Source organism: Dasypus novemcinctus, chromosome 11 (assembly GCF_030445035.2).
Source record: "Dasypus novemcinctus isolate mDasNov1 chromosome 11, mDasNov1.1.hap2, whole genome shotgun sequence".
In the NCBI taxonomy this organism is placed as follows: domain Eukaryota; kingdom Metazoa; phylum Chordata; class Mammalia; order Cingulata; family Dasypodidae; genus Dasypus; species Dasypus novemcinctus.
The window spans coordinates 75809048-75829905 of NC_080683.1; the positions used below are offsets into that span (position 1 = coordinate 75809048).

The 20858-nt window shown below is 36.4% G+C and overlaps 1 protein-coding gene across 1 annotated transcript in view; it reads right to left on the minus strand.

The window, feature by feature from the left end:
• The window catches only part of ASCC3 (activating signal cointegrator 1 complex subunit 3), a 465644-nt gene that overhangs the window by 336610 nt on the left and 108176 nt on the right, over window positions 1–20858 (minus strand). The window contains exons 6-8 of the mRNA XM_058307189.2: window positions 19428–19632; window positions 18599–18740; window positions 17895–18020 (exon numbers count right to left, since the gene is read on the minus strand). Of these exons, the coding sequence (XP_058163172.1) occupies window positions 17895–18020; window positions 18599–18740; window positions 19428–19632 (473 nt within the window). The remainder of the gene's footprint in view (window positions 1–17894; window positions 18021–18598; window positions 18741–19427; window positions 19633–20858) is intronic.

The following is a 20858-nucleotide window of genomic DNA, read 5'->3' on the forward strand; positions in this document are numbered from 1 at the left end:
ATCCTTCTCCTCTTGGGACTCCAGTTATGTGCATGTTAATCCATTTACTGTTGCCCCTCATAATTTGAGGTGCTGTTTATGTTTTTTAATCTTTAAGTCTCTGTATTTCAGATTCTCTTTGATCTATCTTCCAAGTATACTCTTCGTCTTTTCTTCCTAAGTACACTATTTCTTTTTTCTCCATATTGCTTGTTAAACCCAAGCAGTGAATGCTTTACTTCAGATATTGTATTTTCCAGTTCTACAATTTCTATTTGGTTTTTCTTTAGAGTTTTAATTTCTCTTTTACCTTTAATCACTACAGCATATTTCACTTTACATCTGTGAATAGTTATAAAAGCTGCTTTAAAATATTTCTGTGTTAATTCCAACATCTGGATCAATTTGCTATCAGAATCCTTTTCTGTGTTTTTTTTTCTTGAAAATAGTTCACATTTTCCTATTTCTTATTAAGACATTGAATTAAAGTCTGGACATTGTGAAGGTCATGTTAGCAGAGACTGTATTCAGTTTTATTCTTCCATTTTACAGTGGATGAACTCAAAATGCAAATACTCTCTCACTTGCATTGGGCAGCAGCTCAAATTTCCGTTCATTTCTCTGAGCTTTAGTGGCACTGCTTGGGTATATACCCCAGGCATTCATGATTCAGGGCTCAACAAGAGATATGGACAGAATTATGTACTTCCTTCAAGAGGAAGGAAACAATGAAGCATAAATTCAATTTCTAATCCTTTTCTCAAATTCTAATTTTCTGTGACAGGTGGCTAGCTTCACCTGGCAATCTGACCCATAGCAATTTTAATTCTTTGTTGCTACATATATTTGTTAAAATTCTCAGTATTTATTACCATCACCAAAAAACGAACGAATATATGGTAAAGGTGACATGTACACTGCCAAGTCAAATTCTCCCCCATTAATTTCTAATTGTTATTCAAGACACCAGCCTCATGTCCTTGGTGCCTCTCTTAACCACACACCTTTACAGTCCATCATTATAAACACTTCCTTGTATACACTTTAACTCTCTTATTCTTGCTTCCTTCTTATATATATAAATTCTAACTTTGAACAAACCTAACTTTCTGTTTATTCCATTTGTGCATCTGAGAAGTTGTACATGACTACACAAAAACACAAACATGCAATAGGTCTTCTTTTAAATTCATGGCCCTTGGTAAAGCAATTCTATTACATGGACTTAGTCAACATGCGCTCCCAGATTCATCTCCTAGAAGATTAGATTACTCTTATCTCCTCTTCATTCCCTATTTAATAAATTCTACTTATGAATAAACAGAAGAAATTATAAGGTAACCTCTACATCTTCCCACACCTAATCAACTAACAACTTTCATCTGTATCTGTAAGTCTGTCTTCCCTCTGCTCCTTTCTAAGGCCAGCCTCTCCACTTACATAATAGATCCCATCTCTTCTCATTTTCTCAAGAACATTAGTCCTGCAGTTATCTTCTTTTGTATACCAACAATTTCTCCCTGTCCGAATCATTTACCCAAGTAAATGAAACCATCCTTTTTTTTTTAAAGATTTTTTTAAGATTTATTTATTTCTCTCCCCTCCCCTCCCCACCCCAGTTGTCTGTCTCTGTGTCTATTTGCTGCGTCGTCTTCTTTGTCCACTTCTGTTATTGTCAGTGGCACGGGAATCTGTGTTTCTTTCTGTTGCATCATCTCGTTGTGTCAGCTCTTTGTATGGGATGCGTCATTTGTAGACAGGCTGCACTTTCTTTCGCGCTGGGCAGCTCTCCTCATGGGGCGCACTCCTTGCGCGTGGGGCTCCCCTACGCGGGGGACACCCCTGCCTGGCACGGCACTCTTTGCGCACATCAGCACTGCATGTGGGCAAGCTCCATATGGGTCAAGGAGGCCCAGGGTTTGAACCGCGGACCTCCCATGTGGTAGACAGACGCCCTAACCACTGGGCCAAGTCCGCTTCCCAAGATTTATTTTTATTTATTTATCTATCTCCCCTTCCCCCCCGCCCAATTGTCTGTTCTCTGTGTCCATTTTGCTGCATGTTCTTTGTCCGCTTCTGTTGTTGTCAGCGGCACGGGAATCTGTGTCTCTTTTTGTTGCGTCATCTTGCTACGTCAGTTCTCCTTGTGAGCGGCACCATTCCTGGGCAGGCTGAACTTTCTTTCGCGCTGCGCGGCTCTCCTTATGGGGCGCACTCCTTGCACGTGGGGCTTCCCTACACGGGGGACACCCCTGCATGGCATGGCACTCCTTGCGCACATCAGCACTGTGCATGGGCCAGCTCACCACATGGGTCAGGAAGCCCTGGGTTTGAACCCTGTACCTCCCATATGGTAGCCAGATGCTCTATCAGTTGAGCCAAATCCACTCCCCTCATTCTCTTTTGAACTCACTCTAGTTAGTCTTTCCTCCCCACAACTTCATGAATCCTCTCTTATTACTGTTAAGATCACCAATGACTTTTACATTACTGAAGGGTTTACTGTCAGCCCTACTCTTCCACACCCATCAGTAAGATTTGACAGAGTTAAGTACTCTTGGAAATACTTCACCTGGTCGTCAGAACCCCACTTTCTAGATTTTCCTACTACCTACTATACTAGTTACTTTCTCTCAGCCTCCTCTGCTCCTTTCTTCTTACCTTTCCAACATCCAAATTAAGTGTCCCAGACCTCCATTCTTATGCTTCTCTCTCCACACTAATTCCCTTGAAGATCTTATCCAGACTCTTGGCATTAAATAACAACTAGATACTGACATGAGGAAAAATTTCTATGTCTAGTAGAGACCTCTCTCTTGAACTCTATACTGTTATGTTCAACTGCCTACTCAACATCTCCACAATTAACCAAACCAATTTTTAGACTTTGGAGTTTCACCTCCCAAATCTGCTCCTCCTATAATCTCTTTTTCAGTAAATGAGAACTTATTCTACTAATCACCCAGGGAAAAAAACTTAGATTTATCCTTGACTCCACTCTCTCTCATACCCCATATCCAATCCAATTCATCAGCAAATAATTTCAGCTTTTTCGTCAAAATATAACCATTATATGACCACTGTTTGCGATCTCTCTATCCTCATCTCTCCTACCCTGCTCCTATCCTCATTATCTCTCATGACTATAGCAGTAGCCTCTTAACCTGTCTCCCTGTTTCCATCCTTAGCCCTTGAAGTGTATTCTTTACACAGTAGCCAGAATGCCCCTTCTGTAACCAAAGTAAGATATCAGTCTTCAATTAAAACACTTAAGACTTCCCATCTTCCCTACAGTAGATGCCAAAGTCCATATCATGATTTACAAAGTCTGGTTCCCATTTCTCTAACATTATCACTCACCACACTATTCTAGCTTTGCTATTATTCCCTATTCCTAGCATGCTTCCACCTCAGAGATTTCACCCTTGTTTTTCATTGCTCTTTCCTCAGATATCAAAATAAACACTCTCCCTCATCACAATTAGCCTGCTTCATTTACTTATCTGGTTTCCTCCCACAACAGCAGGAACTTTGTTTTTTACTTTATCCCTATGGTTAGAAGAATGACTAGATCAGAATAGACAACCAATGAATATCTATTGATTGAATAAACAAATTATTATTTTGATGTTTTGAAGCAACAAAACTAATTGATTACACAAGTTTCTGCATTCTTCTGGGGAAGAGATACACTTTGTGACAGATTCACACAGAAATCCAAAACACAAAGTATTGTGATTCTGTAGAGTGAACTAGTTAAATCCATATTTTAGTGACTATTTAATTTTTCCTCAGTTACTTTCAACGAAGTGTTTGTAAAGAAGCCATATTCATGGATTGAAATTTTGCCATTTTTTTCTGTCCTTCCCATCAGTTTATTCACTCATCCATTCAAGAAACATTTATGGAATATCCCTATCTATGAACACCTGTTATGGTACATATAAGATGCACTACTGAGCACTGAGATTCTCTCTAAGGGGAGGAAATAAAAAAGGAAAATAAGCTCTCCAACTAAACTATTTAAAAAATCCTAAAAACAATTCATCTATACCAGTGATTAAAAAATTATTTATTAAATACTTAATCAGTATGATGTATTTCAAGGTACTGTTAATTCAATGAATAAAACAGAGGTTTTGTCTTCTTCAAGCAGTTCATAAGCTAATGCAGCATTTCCTAAAATATACTCTGTAGAATACTAGTCTTATAAGCTATTGCTCCCTAAGAAAATGTCCTTATAGTATATAATACACCCCACACTCTTGAAATTTATACTGCACATTAACATATTAAAAAGCTCTGAGAAGTCTTTATGTAATATAATATACCCATTAATAACCTCATGTAATAATGAAGAATTAAGATGATTTTAAGGCATTTGGATATAGAGATGATTAAAAACAGTAAACTTAATGAGGACAGAGAAGAGAAAAAACAAACTTTGAGGGCAGATGAAGTAAAGAGAAAGTTAAAGAAGCTCTTCCGCAGAAGGTTAACACAAACTGAAGAACAAGTGGGAGCCTAACCAGGGAAATAAATGGAGTAGGCATGCATTCTAAACAAATTAAAAAAATAAACAGACATCAGAGTTAAGAGCCAGCATAGACATGATTTACATAGAGCCTTTCTTTTGTATTTATTCCAAAATAACACTGAATTTAATTTTTCAATGACTATTTCATAAAAGCCATTTTTCTAATTTATCTTATAATTGTATCATTTATTTAATAACTTTGTCAATATTTTAAAAAAGTCTTTTTCTTATCAGAATGTAATAGTATACATACAACTGGTAAATAACAAAAAACGTTAGGGAATGTTTATGAAGCTATGTATATACAAATATAAATACAAAAGCTGAACTCAGGAATCAAAATTTTACTCTAGTTATTGAAAGGAAGCACAACCACCAAACTCCACCCTTCCCCCAAAAAGACTGTTTTATTACATTAAAGTATGCATTTTCCATAGGTATACAACAGATTCAATAAAGCTAAGAGAAAAATAGGGGAAGCACTTGTAGCTGAAGTGACTGAGCACCTGCTTCCCATGTATGAGGTCCCAGGTTCGATCCCCAATACCTCCTTAAAAAAGCAAAAAAAGAGAAAAATGGGGACACACTCCTATCAAGGGTAGAGTGGTACTTTTGAAACCCAAGAAGGACTGGTAAGGATCATTTAGTTGCCTGTCTGTATTAGTCAGCCAAAAGGGGTGCTGAAGCAAAGTACTAGAACTCTGTTGGCTTTTATGAAGGGTATTTTTCTGGGGTAGAAGCTTATAGTCACAAGATCCTAAAGGGTCCAACTCAAGGTACCATAAGAGGTACTTTCTCACCCAAAGTCATTGGCCACACGATGACGGAAGATGGCAGGCGACATCTGTGAGGGTCCAGCCTTCCTTCTTCTCTTAAGGTTCTGTGGTCCCAGCTCCTTCCGATCTCAGCTGTAGGCTGACATAAGGCTCATCTCTCTCCTCAGGGCTCATTTCTTTCCAGGATTAGCTGTTCTGCTCTCTTCACAGGGTCAGCTGCAGACTATGAGGCTCATCTCTTTCCAAGGCCTCTGCCATGTCTAATGAACTGTCTCTCTTCCTCTGTGTTCTTCTAGGTGTTTCTACTTCCATGTGAGAATCTGTTTTATCAGCTCACCTAGGGAGTGGGGACTCAACCCTGTACATCCTAATGTTGTCATCTAATCAAAGTCCTAATCTTAACATAGTTTAATCAAAGACATCTCAGCTGAAGCTAATAAAATCAAAGGGTATCACGCCTTTCGTTTTTTTCTTCCCTTCTCCCTCCTTCACCCTGCTGTTTTTGCTGCCTGTGTCCATTTGCTGTGTGATCTTCTATATCTATTTCTCTTTCTTGTCTTCTCTTCTTGTCTTTCTCCTCTAGGATTCACTGGGATTCGATCGTGGGGACCTCTGATGGGGAAAGAGGTTCCCTGTCAATTGCACCACCTCAGTTCCTGGTCTCTGCTGCCCTTCACCTTGACTCTCCCCTTCCCTGCATCATCACCTTGCTGTGTGACTCACTTGTGCGAGCGCTGGCTCACTGTGCAGGCACTCAGCTTGCTGCATGGGCACTCGGCTCGCCATGTGGGCACTCACACGGGCACTTGGCTCACCATGTGGCTCTCACACGGACACTCAGCTTGCTGCGTGAGCACCAGCTCACCACTCGGTCACTCATATGGGCACTTGGCTGGCCATGCGGACACCCACATGGGCACTCGGCTTGCAGCATGAGCACTCGGCGCACCATACAGGCACTTGGCTCACCACATTGGCACTGGCTCACTGTGCAGGCACGCTTTCTCTTCTTTTTCACCAGAAGGCCCCAGGGATGGAACCCGAGTCCTCCCATATGGTAAGGGAGCTACATCTGCTTCCCAACTAGCTTTGATTTTGATTTCTGTAATTCTGAGTATGTCCTGACTAATGCAGAAGCCCATCTAAAAGTTTTCTTTTAGATCATCTCCCTTGCAAAACAGTAGAAAATCCATTTCATAATGTGAACAACATTTTTCACACTTTCGATTTTTAAAATTCTCCTTATTTTTAACTGAATCACAGAAGTAATTTAAGGAGACAGGACAAAATTATCCAATACAACATTCAGTAAAAGAGAGGATATAAAAGGATTTTATCTATTGTTCCATATGACTTAATAGTAGTAGCGTATAATTATGATCTCAGTGAAATAGGAAAGATGACATCTTTAAGAACACTTTCTCTGGTACATAAAACATCTGTTATAAAAAAGATACAAGCAAACAGAAGTATCTACTAAACTATCTGACATTATGTTAACACTTAAATTTTCTCCTGAGGTCTGTATTACTATTCCATCTTATGACATCTGCTAGGAACATTTTCTAAAGTAAAAACTACTTATTGGGATTATGTTGCTATTTATGATACTACATATCCCCAATTATTATTTAGCCATTACATTATGGAGTTGCAAATTAAAACCATAATAAGATTGGTTTTGTAGTCCCTCTTTCATACTTGGTTTAACTTATTTTGGAACTTTATACTGGCTTGTATTTAGCCATTCTCTATTTTTTCAGCTCTTTTTCATTGCTGGTGTGGAATAGGAGCTGAGGGTACAGTGGTACTGTAAGCAATGGAGGCTAAAGCTGCCTGTGTTGTCCCAAGAACACAGCACCTCTTCTGCCAGGGGTGGGGAAGGGGCTGAAGCCATATGCAGTAATCCAAGTCATACAGGCCAAGACCATCTGCAGTTACCTGGAGAGACTCATGAAGCTCCATGCACCTTCCCTCTCTGTCTGGGGAAAGAATGGAGCTGTGGGTGTGGCCAGTAAACTAAGCTGTGAGGGTCCAAACTAACCAGAGTTGCCCAGATAGGCTCTTGAAGCACTAGGCTCTCTCCTTTCCTGTCACAAAATCTAGTCGGTACAGGCTAAAAGCTATTGCAGTAGCCTGGAAAGCCTTCCTGCTGAGTTCAGGAATAAGAAAAGGATACCCATTGTCATCACTGTTGTCCTATATAGTGCTATAAGTTCTAGCTAGAACAATCAGGCAAGAAAATGAAATAAAAGGCAAACAAATTAGAAAGAAAGAAGTCAAACGTTAGCTATTCACAGATCATATGATCCTATATCTAGAGAGTCCTTAAAAATCTACAATAAAGCTACTAGAGCTAAAAAACAAATTCAGCAGAGTGGCAGGATAGAAAATTAATATGCAAAAATCAGTAGTGTTTCTACACACTAGTAATGAGCAATATGAGGAAGAAGTCAGGGGAAAGTTCCATTTACACTAGTGTCTAAAAGAATCAAATATTTAGGGATAAACTTAGCCATGGGTATATAAAGGACCTGTACTGAGAAATCTATGATGTACTGCTAAAAGAAATCAAAGAAGGCCTTAAGAAATATAAGGATATTCCATGTTCATGGACTGCAAGACTAAATATCATTAAGGTGTCAATTCTGGGAAGTAGATGTGGCTTAAGGGATTGAGCTCCCGCCTACCACATGGGAGGCCCCAGGTTAGGTTCTGGTACCTCCTCGAGAAGACAAGCAAGACAGCAAACTGGTGCAACCAGCAGGACCAGTGAGCTGACATACCAAGGAGACCAAATGAGGAAAGCCATGAAAGACCCAACAGAGCAGGAAGCTGAGGTGGCTCAAATGCCTGAGAACTCTCACATGGGAGGTCTCAGGTTTAGTTCCCAGTGTCCCCTAAAAAAAAAGATGAGCAGACACAGAGAACACACAGAAAATGTATACAAAGAGCAGATAGTGAGCACAAAGCAATGGGGGGAGAGGGGAAAAATAAATCTTAAACAGCCAGAAACATCTTAAAATGGATGAACAAAGTTGGAAGACTCTCACTTCCAGATTTTAAATCTTATTATCTATCTACAGTTACAAAAACAGCTTGATACTGGCATAAAGTTAAGACATATAGACCAATGGAACCAAACTGATGGTTTAGAAATAGACCCTCACACTATGGTCAAATGATTTTTGATAAGGCTGTCAAACCCACTCAGCTGCAGTAAAACAGTCTACTCAACAAATGATGCTGGGCAAACTGGATATCCATAGCCAAAAGAAAGAAAGAGGACCACTATCTCACCTTATACAAAAATTAACTCAAAATGGACCAAAGACCTAAACATAAAAGCTACAACCATAAAACTCCTATAAGAAAATGCAGGGAAACATCTTCAAAACCTCATGGTAAGTAGTGATGTTTAAACATTACATCAAAAGCACTGAGTAATGAAGGAAAAAAAATGGATAAATGAGACCTCCTCAAAATTAAATACTTTTGTGCTTAAAAGGACTTTGTCAAGAGGGTAAAAAGGCAGACCAATCAAGGGGAGAAAATATTTGGAAGCCACAAATCCGATAAGGGTTTGATTTCCATTTTATATAAAGAGGTCATACAACTCAACCATAAAAGGGCAAGCAATCCAATTGAAAAATGGGCAAATAACTAGACCTTTTTCCAAAGAGGAAATACAAATCGCAAAAAAAGCACATGAAAAAAATGTTCAACATCACTAGCTATTAGGGAAATGCAAATCAAAAGGACAATGAGATATCATCTCACACTTTACAGGATGGCGATTATTAAAAAATCAGAAAACTACAAGTGCTGGAAAGGATGTGGAGAAATAGGAATACTCCTTCACTGTTAACGAGAACGTAGAATGGTGTAGCCTTTGTGGAAGAAAGTTTCGTGGTTCCCCAGGAAGCTAAAGATAGAACTGCTATGTGATCAGGCAATCTCTCTACTAGGAAAATATCCAGAGGAAATGAAAACAGAGACGTGAACAGACACTTGCAAACTGACGTACAGAGTGATATTATTCACAACTGCCAAAAGACAGAAACAACCCAAGAGTCCATCAACCAATGAATGGATAAACAAAATGTGGTATGTACATAAGATGGAATTCTATGCTACTCTAAGAAGAAATGAAATTGGGACATTTAAGACAACATGGAATATCCCTGAGGACATTATGCTGGGTGAAATAAGCCAGACATAAAAGGACTAATATTGTATGATCTCACTAATATGAACTAAATACAATGAATAAACAAATGCAGTTAAAATCTAAAGTATAAGTAACTAGGAGGTGAGAGTTGATCAGGGGTACTGATGCTTAATGTATTTAGAATTTTAAAGTAATTTGGCTGTAAAAGTGGGAAATGGATAGAGTTGATGGTAACACATTATGGTGAGTATAACTTACATGGATGTTTCATAAATGCGATTGTGTTGAAAAGGGTAGGCTATGAATGTAAATGTCAATTGAAAGAAAGGCAAAATAACCTAGTGACTGTATAACATGGTGAACCTAGAGGTCAATGAGGATGTGGTTAGTAGTACAAATACAATGTTCTTCTTTGAAATAGAATAATATGTAGGTCACTATTACAAGGTGATTAAAATGTGGGAATGTATGGGAAAATATTAATACAATTAATGTAACTTATGGACTATAATTAATAACAATATTGTAATACTCTTACATCAATGTCAAGGAAGGTACTATATCAATGCTAAGGTCAATAATAGGGGGTATGGGATTTATTCTTTTGGAATAAAGAAAACATTAAAAAATTTACTGAGGTGATGACTGTACAACTGAGAGCCACTGAGTGTACATTTTGGATAGACTGAACAAGGCATTTAACTGTAAAACACAATAAACCATGTGGTGGATGACTGAATGTGGTTAATAGTATAAATAACACATTAACAGTGTTCTCTCATGAACTATAATAAATGTACAACACTAATGCATGGTGTTAATAATATTGGGGTGTTGCCGCCTTTCTCCACCCCTCCTCCCCTTCCAGCTCCCGCCGTCCTTCCCGCCAGTCCCGCCCATATTGCCAACCCACAATCTGCCCTCTTCCCCAGTAACTGCTTACCTCAGGTCTATCCATCAGCTTCAGCCTGTCCACAGCCGCCCCTTAGCCAACCCTCCCTTCATCATGCCCCTCCCTCTACCCAGCCCTATATAGCTAAGTGTACTTCCGTAATAAAGCAGACCTGTTCTTGCGCTCAAGCGGTCTCCGTGGTTTTTCCTCAACCGCGCGTCCCCCACGCCTGGAGAACCGGTGCTCCTTCTTGGAGCACCCCCTGCCGGTGGTTCGGCAGGAGCAAGCCCCCCCGACTCTTGGGCCTGAGCGAGGACGAAACCCTCTCGCTTAGCTACATTGGGGTGTATGGAAAATATATATCAAATGTAATTATGGACCACACCTGTTAGTAGTATTTTGATGATCTTCTTTCATAATCTGCAACAAATGTTCCACAACAATGCAAGGTGCTATTGGAGAGGTGCTGTATAGGAATTCTGCATGTTATGCATGATTGCTTGTAAGCATACAACTTCTCTAATAAAATATATACATATATATATATATTTTAAATCACAATGAGAAATCACTATAAACTTATCACAGGGGCTAAAATTAAAAACAGCAACAATACTAAATGCTAATGAGGATGCGCATAAACCGATCACACATAAATTATGGTGAGAATGCAAAATAGTATAGTTTCTCTAGAAAACAGTCTGGCAGTTTCTTAAGAAACTAAACATGCAACTATAATGTGACCCAGCTGCATTCCACGGAATTTATTCCAGAGAAATGAAAACTTATGTTCACACAAAAACCAATGTATGCCAATGTTTATAGCAGCTTTAATCATAATAGCCAAAAACTGTAAACAGCCCAGGTGTCCTCAAACAGAAGAATGGTTAGGCAAACTATGGTTATCCACACCATGCGTGATAAGCAAAATAATGGTCTCCAAAGATGTCCACATTCTAATACACAGAACTTGTGAATATGTTACATTACATGGCAAAGGGAAATTAAGGTTGCAGATGGAACTAAGACTGCTAATCAGCTGTTTCCTTGAAATAAAAAGATTATCCTGGATTACCCACATGAGCCCAATATAATCAAAAGGGTCCTTATAAGTAGAAAAGGGGGCAGAAGAGAGAGAACCAGAGAGATGGGAACATGAGAAGGAATAAGCTCAATGTCTCTTGGTTTGAAAATGGAGGAAGAATGCCACAAACCAAGGAATGTGGGCAAGTCTCTAGATGACACATAAAACAAGGAAACAAATTCGTCCAGAGAGCCATCAGAAAGAAACACAGCCCTGACTATACCTTGATTTTAGCCCAATGAGACCTATTTCAGACTTACGAACTACGGAACTGTAAGATAATAAACTTGAGTTCTTTTAAGATACTAAGTTTGTGATAATTTGTTATAGTAGCAACAGAAAATTAAGATAGGATATAATACAACTCACCAATAAAAAGGAACAAACTATTCAGACATGCAACTATCTGGATGAATCACCAGAAAATTAGAACCAATCCAAAAAGTTAAGTAATGTCTGATTACATATATAAAATATGTATACAAACACACACAACATTGTTGAAATGACAAAATTATAATAATGGAGAACAGATAACTATTACAGAGTACTGCAGCTGCCAAGGGCTATAAAGGGGGTGCAACAAGACGTAAGTCATTGTGGCTACAAAAGAGCAACAGTAGGGAACTTTGTGGTGATTGAAATGTTCTGTTTCTTGATTGTATCAGTACTAATATTATGGTTGTAATAATATATTATGATTTTGCAAGATGTCTGCAGTGGGGGAACTGAGTAAAGGGTACACAGGATTGATCTGCCTTTTTCCTTACTACACATGCATCTACAATTATCTCAAAATAAAAATTTTAATTAAAAAAAAAAACAATGAAAATGCACATCATAATCCACTCATCCAGCATCTGGACAATCTATGGATGGATACTGGATGTGATAAGATAATTTAAAACATTTTCAAAATTAAGATGATATTAAGAATACTTTGAACCCTCGAAAATGTTTCAAGATCAAAATAATATTGTTAGAATATATATATTTTACTACTATCATTTTTCATAACAAGATTATTTACTTAAAAGTTATGACAACTACACTAAAGAACTTAAACCTGGAATTTCTCTTCATAAAGTAACACCATCCTCAAGGCTTCAACAGCAGTAGAAAAATTCTTCTCAAGTGCACATGGCCCATTCTCCAGGACAGATAATTTGTTAGTCTAATATAAAGCGTAAATAAATGTTAAGGTACTGAAATCATACAAAGTATGTTCTCTGATCACAATGGAATGAAATTAGAAATCAATAAAAGAAAACATAGAATTTTCAAGAATGTGTGGAAATTAAGCAGCATACTCCAAAATGGCCAACAGATGTAAAGAAAAGGTCACAAGGTAAAATAAGAACTACTTCACAGATAAATGAGAATTTTTTTAAAGGTAAAAAAATTTATAGCCTACATCTGAAGTAGTGTTTACAAAAAAATGTACAGCATAAAGGTTAATATTAAAAAAGGAGAAAAAGCTCTACTCAGTAACTAAATGTCTACCTTAAAAATCTAGAGGAAAAAGAGTAAAGCAGCAGAAAGAGGAAATGATAAGAACTAGAGAGGAAATAAATTAAACAGACAATAGAAAAACAAAAGAGAGAACCAAAGAAACCAGTTTAGTTCTTTGAAAATATTTAAAAATCACAAACCTTTCCCTAGACTGGCCAAGAAAAATAGAGAAAACCCAAGTTACTAATATCAGGAAGGAATGAGGGGTTATCACTACCAAATATACAGAAAAAGAGCAAAAAGAATTAGAAAGGAAACGATATAATTTCATGTCACAAAATTAGATAGCCTAGGAAAAAAATCAGATAGCCTAAAAAGACAATCAAATATAACTGACTTGAAATATACACTCTAAATAGACATATAACATACAAAGATAATGAAGTAGTAATCAAAAAAATACCCACAAAGAAAAACTCATTGTCAAGAAAAACAATGGTAAATTCTACCAAATATTTAAAGAATTAACACCAATCCTTCACAAACTCTTCCGAAAAATCAGAGGAGGGAACACTTCCCAATTCATTTTATGAGGCCATTAATTTTGACCCAAAACCAGAAAAATACATCAAAAGGAAACTAAAGACCAATATCCTTACAAATATGGATGCAAAACTCCTCAACTGGTAAAGTGAATCTAGCAACATATACAAAGAACAATAGACCATGACAAAGTAAGATTTATTTCCAGAAAACACCAGTATAACATAAGAAAATCAAACAATATGACATATCATTTAATAGAATAAAAGAAAAAAAATACATGATCATCTAAATAGACGCAGAAAAAGCACTGGACAAAATCCAACACCCTTGCATGATAAAAACATTCAACTAGGAACAGAAGGTAACTTTTCAGTATCACAAACGGCATACACAAAACCCCACAACTAACATCATTCTTAATGGGTGAAACACTAGATGGATATTTTTCCCTAAGATCAGGGACAGGATAATGATGTCCATTCTTGTCACTTCTATTTAACATTGTACTGGAGTGTCTAGTAAGAATAATTAGAAAATAAAAGAAATAAAAAGGATAAGTAAACTATCTCTATTTTCAGATGTCATGATTCAGTATATAAAATTTTAAGAAATCCATGAAAAAACTATTAGAACTAAAAAATGAGTTTAGCAAGCTTGCAGGATACAAAATCAAAATGCGAAAACCACATGTATTTCTATACACTAGCAATGAACAATCTGAAAATGAAATTAAGAAAGAAATTCCACTTACACTTGAATCAAAAATAATAAAGTACTTAGGGATGAATTTATCAAAAGTAGTGCAGGACTTGTATACAGAAAGCTATACAATATTGTTGAAAGAAATTAAGGAAGATTTGTATAAATTTAAAACTAGCCTATGTTCATGGTGTTCCATGAACTGGAAGACTTCCAAGGATTGGAAGACTTAATATTGTTTTAAGATGGCAATACTCCCCACATTTATCTATAGAATCAACACAATATATATCAAAATCCCAGTTGGTCATTTTTTTAAAGAAGAAATTGACAAACATACAAATGACCAATAAGCAAATGAAAAGACAGCCAACATCATTAGTTATTAGGGAAACTAACAAGTCTATACCCCCGAGAGAGACCTTAACAAGTGCTGGCTAGAATGTGGGAATTTGGAACCCTCAGGTGTTCAAAAAAACAAAAACAAAAATAAAAACTCATATATGCATGTTCACAGCAGCATTATTCATTATAGCTAAAAAGTAGAAACAACCCAAACACCATCAATTAATGAATAGGCAAACAAAATGTACTGTATTCATAACATGGACTATTGTTCAGCCAGCCATAAAAGGGAATGGCCTACTGATTCATTCCACAACATGGAAGAACCTTGAAAATAGCATGTTGAGTGAAAGAAGCCAAACACAAAAGGCCACATATGGTATGATCCCATTTATATGAAATGTCCAGAATAGGTAAATCCATAGAGACAGAAAGTAGATTAGTGGTTGTCAGGGTGTGGGACAAGGGAGGAATGAGGAGTGAATGCTAATGAGTATGCGTCTTTTTTCATTTTTCTTTTTAGGTAATAGGGCTGAAGATTGTACCCAGGATCTTGTATAAGAGAATCTGGCACTAAATCACTGAGCCACATCAGCTCTCCTGAGCCTGAGTTTTTTTTGTTTTTTTCCCTTTCTTTGCTTGTTGTTGGTTTTTGTTTTTAAAAGGCACTGGGGATCAAGCCCAGGATGTCCCATGTGGGAAGGAGGCACTCGACAGCTTGAGCCACATCTGCTCCCATGGTGTTTCTTTTTGGGTAATGAAGAGTATTCTGGAATTACACAGTGGTGATCAATTCAAAACTCTATTAATATTCTAAAAACTACTGAATTGTATGCTTTCTAAGGATGAACTTATGTGAACTGTATCTCAATAAAGCTGTTATTTAACAAAAAATTTAAGCCACCAAAAATCTTTAAGAATGTGTATGTATGTCTGTATGACTAGAACAAAACAGATTTAAAAGTTCTCACTGGTTTAATATTCCCACTTAACTTGGTTACTTGTTTTAACTATAAAAGAAGACCCCTGGAGTTGAAAATACCATGGCAATCCTCATACCTTAACGGCTTAAGCAGAATCACTTCCTTAACAAACACCTCTGACGATAAGCTGCATCAGAGCCCTTCCATAAAAACTAATAAAAAAAGAGAAATAAGTGACATGCAGTGCCCTCTTCCAACATCCCTTATCAAAAAGAACTAAATTATATAGACTTTCTGCCTTGTGAGTTTTAGAGCTACCAAAACTGCTGCTATTCTCAACAATTACTGAATGATCTAGAGGAAATCTTGAATTTCTTTTTCAAAACTGAAGAAATCAAGAAGTGGGGGATAGGATGTACAAAGAACACAATTTCCAAATTATACCCTATTTGGATTATTCCTCTCTCTATATTATGCAATATTTTTAAAGTACCACACATTAGGGAAAAATAGAATAATTTTAGTTAGCTAAAGAAATAAACATGATTCAAACATTAAGCAGGGAAAAATTAAAATATAAAAACACTGTAGAAAACAATTTAAAATTTTAACGACAAGGAACTGGTCTAAGGAGGAGCCCAACTAAACCTGCTCTTACAAAATTGGAAAGAAATCCAAAAAAGGTAGAAGGGAAGTATAAATCTTCAGACAAAAATGTGCAGTCAGAAGGGAAAAAGGGAGCAAAGGGGAGAGAAGCCAAGCTGGCTAAGCAACTAAAGAATATTTAATTACAGAAAATGGAGAAACTAAAAAGGGAAAGAGACTAGCCTCTAATGAGGTAGGAGAAAAAGAAGGCAAGTCTGGTTAATATCTATACCATATCTTATCAGTGTATTTCTCTCCCTTGTTGTACAATCCATAGGAATGTTTTTATCAATGATTTTGTAAATCCAATTGTTTAGTTCTAGAAGAAATATTTTTAAGAAGGAGATTGGAATCTCACCTCAACCAATTTAAGTGTAAATACTTTTTTAATGAGAGGAAATCATTTGCTGGTTGCTTTTTTTTTTTTTTTTACAACCAGAAGAGTGGAATATTAAATTATGTAAGGGAGGCTTTGACTGTCTTAGGTGTCAGATTAACACAGCACAGGGTGCAGGAGGAACAGTTTTTACATTTTATAATACAGCACATACAAATGGCAACTTGGAGTCCAGTCATGCAGGTAATTTGCCAAATTTTTAAGTTACTTCTATATTCATGTGTTCCAGCACAAATGCTTCTTGAGAACCACTCCCTGATTTTAGCTCTCAGAATTGCGTGCACTCTGTATATCTCTGTAACAGTTTTCCTAATAACTTTATGTATTGTGAAAGATAGGATATCATGGCATATAGTATATATGATATTAAATGATATACACATGTGAATTAATGGTACTTATGATACAACAGCTTATCAAATTGTACTTGATATTCTCTTGAGAAAAATTTAGCTCCAAATATTACGCTAGAAAGTCATGGGAATAACTTTAAAAAAGAATTACATCTGCATGGCTTTTATATTTTTGGAAGATGCATTAAGAACTGTATACAAATTATTTATAATGTCTGTATGCTTATCTTCATAATAACCAATAAAATCTCAATTATGAAAGAAAAATTGATGTGCAGAAAGATATTTACAAAACAGTATGTATAATTCCATTCTTGTAACACAAAATACATATGCAAACACGTATAAAAGGAGTTAGTTATGGCTGGCTACAGATAGCTAGGAATATGAGTATTCTTTATGTTGTTCTTTTTACTTGCCTGTATTTTTCTAATATTTCTTAATGTCTACATATGATATATGAAAGAAAAAATAGTAACTTCATGTTGATGACTAAAAGACAAACTAAATTGTTAAGTATACTTTACATTAAATTAATAAATATTTTATTCTGATATAAAGCAAATGTGACAAAATTTTAACAAATTGTGAATCTAAGCGAAGGTTCTATGGATAGTACTACTCATCCAAATTTTCCATAGGCTTGAAATAGTTCAAAATTTTAAAGTTGAAGGAAAATAATGTAAAGAAAATAACTTAGAATTTAATACTCCCCTTAAAAAACAATTTGATTTTATTATAGATTGACCATTTGCTTTATCAATAACAATACACAAATCCTTTAAAACATTTTACTTAAGCCATCTTACATAGGTTAAATCAAAGACTAACTGAAATTATCAACATAAACATGCAGATATAAAGATACACACCCATAAATATGCATAAACATGTTTTTATAAGAATAAGTATGTGTATATATGCAATATTTTAAATTTAAATTCCCATACTGTATCTCTTCAGTGACCAACTACAAGTATATCTATACAGTATTAAGCCAACTACTACTTTTTTGAAATACTTTTTCTAACACAAACTCATTCACCACATATAACAAGCCACAAAAATATCAGCTCCATAAAATGTTCATCTCACCTCATCTAAGTCATGGATATAAACTGGCTTTTCCTCAAAGCCAACTGGCATTGGCTCACTGTAGGGAATCTTTACTTCTTCATAGATCTTGGTATTCTCTCTTTGTATTCCTTCTGGTAAAATCATCTATAAGCACCAAAAAATCAAAATCCAAAAATAATAAAATAAACAATTTTTCTAGTAAGAAAATTCTGAGAGAGTGAGAGAGAGAAAACACTGCTGGATTTTATGACAGTGCTGGTAAATAAATTAAGCTAAATGGAAATCTAGCATAAACCAGAAATCAAATCAAATCAAAACAAAACCCAAACACAAAGTGTTCATGAATCAGGCATCTCATATAACACATGAGCCAAATTATGTTGATGAATCTTAAAGTACACATTAATAGATGGTATTCCTGAATACAAAAGTATTCACTGAGCAAGAAAAATGTATAATAAACAGGGTAAAGTTTAGTCAAATAGTGATGCAACTCCTAAACCTCAAAAATAAATATTGCATAAATAATGAAGGGAGAACAACTATTTCCTGAATACTTACTATCTACAAGAAACTTTATGTACACTGCTTTATCTCAAATTTCCCAATACTTTTAAGTATAATTTAGCATACTACAATCAACTAGTTCAGCAATCACAAAGGAAATAGGGAAAAACCATTTCCTCAGAATATATTTATTATCCAAAAGGGTTCTGACATACCTTTGCACCAGCAATGAATGCTGATGTTTTCATAGCTTCAGCCTGGGAATCATAAACATGGGGATAACGTATTTTTTCAATGTCCATCTCTCTCTGCCTGCTCAAAACTGGAATGCTTCTAGCACTAAGAAGTGCCTGTTCTCTATAAATACAAAAATTAATAAACCCAATTGGACATTTTTATCTTGAAAAGGAAAGCTTATACTAAAACAAGGTCACAATAATTATTATTTCTGGTAGCATTCCATTCTAAAAGAAAAGAACTTAAACTATACAAAGGCAGATCTTAAAAATTCTGATATTTTTGAACTAGAAATAGACAATTTTTGATGTTATCCAATAAATTTGACTTAATGCTCTTTATAATTTTACTTTCCATAATCCAAAGATGTTTAACAAGGTACAATATCCCTTTTATAAAAATGGATCTGAATATTTAAAGAACTATGTGTAATAATGTCTGCCTTTATTTTATGTTCTCCTTTTCTACTTCTAAAGAACAACATGATAAGTAGTAGTCTTTAGGCTAGGGAAGGAAACAAAAGTTACATAAATTTATGCAGGCTTCATAAATCTTTTCTTAGTCTGTGCACAGAACCTAAAAATAGCTTACGTTTAAAATAGGAATCTCTCACCTACGTAGATACAACCACAAATATTCTAATTAAGCAGATTATTACTTTCTTACACCAGAAAATTTGGTTTCATACACCAAAATTCTATTCTTGTAGAAGAATCATCTAAATTGCTAAAGCGAAACTAAAAAATGATAATGTACATAAAGTAGTAATTACTGAAGAAGCATTTTTCAGCTTTTGGCATATATTACCTTTGCATCCTCAATTCCTTAGGATCAAAGCACATTAGTCCTTCTGAAACTTCTCCATCTTCTCCAGCCTTTTTTTCTCGTCTGGCGATTCTTTTTTCTTCACGGCGATATTGTTTCATTAACTGCTTTTCTTGTTCAGAATGGATAGTGACTTGACAACCATAATTAGGTTTAGCATTTTCTCCTAAAATTTTTTTGCAATTGTCTACAAAGCAGATTTAAGAAATAAGTTTTACAAATCTCAGACATGGATTAGAGACTTTATGAAAAACAATTCTTTGTCCTCCCATCCCACACTTAAATACATAAAAAAGCACAATTTCCAACAAGTCATTTTTGGAAACAGGTATATTCAATCTCCATCAAGATGGCAGAGTGAGAAGCTTCAGGACTTCATCACCTTACAGAAGCTTTGATGAACCAGCAAGAACTGGCAGAAACATTTTCCTCAAAGCTCCATGAAACAGTTAAAGGATTGAAGAAACAGAGCAAGTGCCAAATCAAGAAAAAGGCTACTTAAAAGCAAAAGAATCATATGGCACCCAGGATGGCCCCTCCTCTACCCCCTCAACAGCTTGCTGTGGGAGCCTGCACAGACTTCTGTCCAGTGGGAGACCCTAATCCTGGTAACAAAAGGAGGAGAGGTTTTGATTTTTTTTTTAACCAGCTAATTCAAACATGTTTATTAAGCTACACACTAGGGCACAAAAGGGACTGGGAGGAATGCACATACTGGGAGCATTCATGTCTGGCCCAATCTGCTGGGTGGTATTCTGAGGAGCTAGCCAACCCAGAACTTGCCTATTTATAGGAGGCAGCTAAGAGATTTCTCTTACAGAATGCTATGGGAGCATTCAAGTTATGGCTGCCTGGAGCAAGGAATTGCTGGCTAGAGGACATAAAGAAAAGTGTTCTCTTTCTTCATGAAAAAACTGTTCCCTAGGGAAAAGGGAACATTTATAAGAGAGTAAAGGGGGAAACAGATGTGGCTCAAGCAGTTGGGCTCTGGTTTACCATATAGGAGGTCCAGGGTTTGATGCCCAGGGCCTCCTGGTGAAGACAAGCTGGGCAGTGTTGGCCCACGCAGGAGTGCCATCCTGTATGGGAGTGCCGGCTGCCATGGACAGCTGGTACAGCAAGATGACGCAAGAGACACAGAGAAGAGACAATAAGAGACATAGCAGAACAGGGAGCTGAGAACGACTGCCTCTCTCCCAATCTGGAAGGTCCCAGGATCGGTTCCCGGAGCTGCCTAATGAGAATACAAGCAAACACAGAAGAACACACAGAGCAGACAGGTGGGGAATAAGGGAGGCCCTTGCACTTTGGTCTCAAGTTATTCTCTATATTCATTGTATGGTGTAGCAGTGTGATATAATTGATGAATTCCAAAAATATTGGATTATGCTTGCAATTTGATCTGTACCTGAG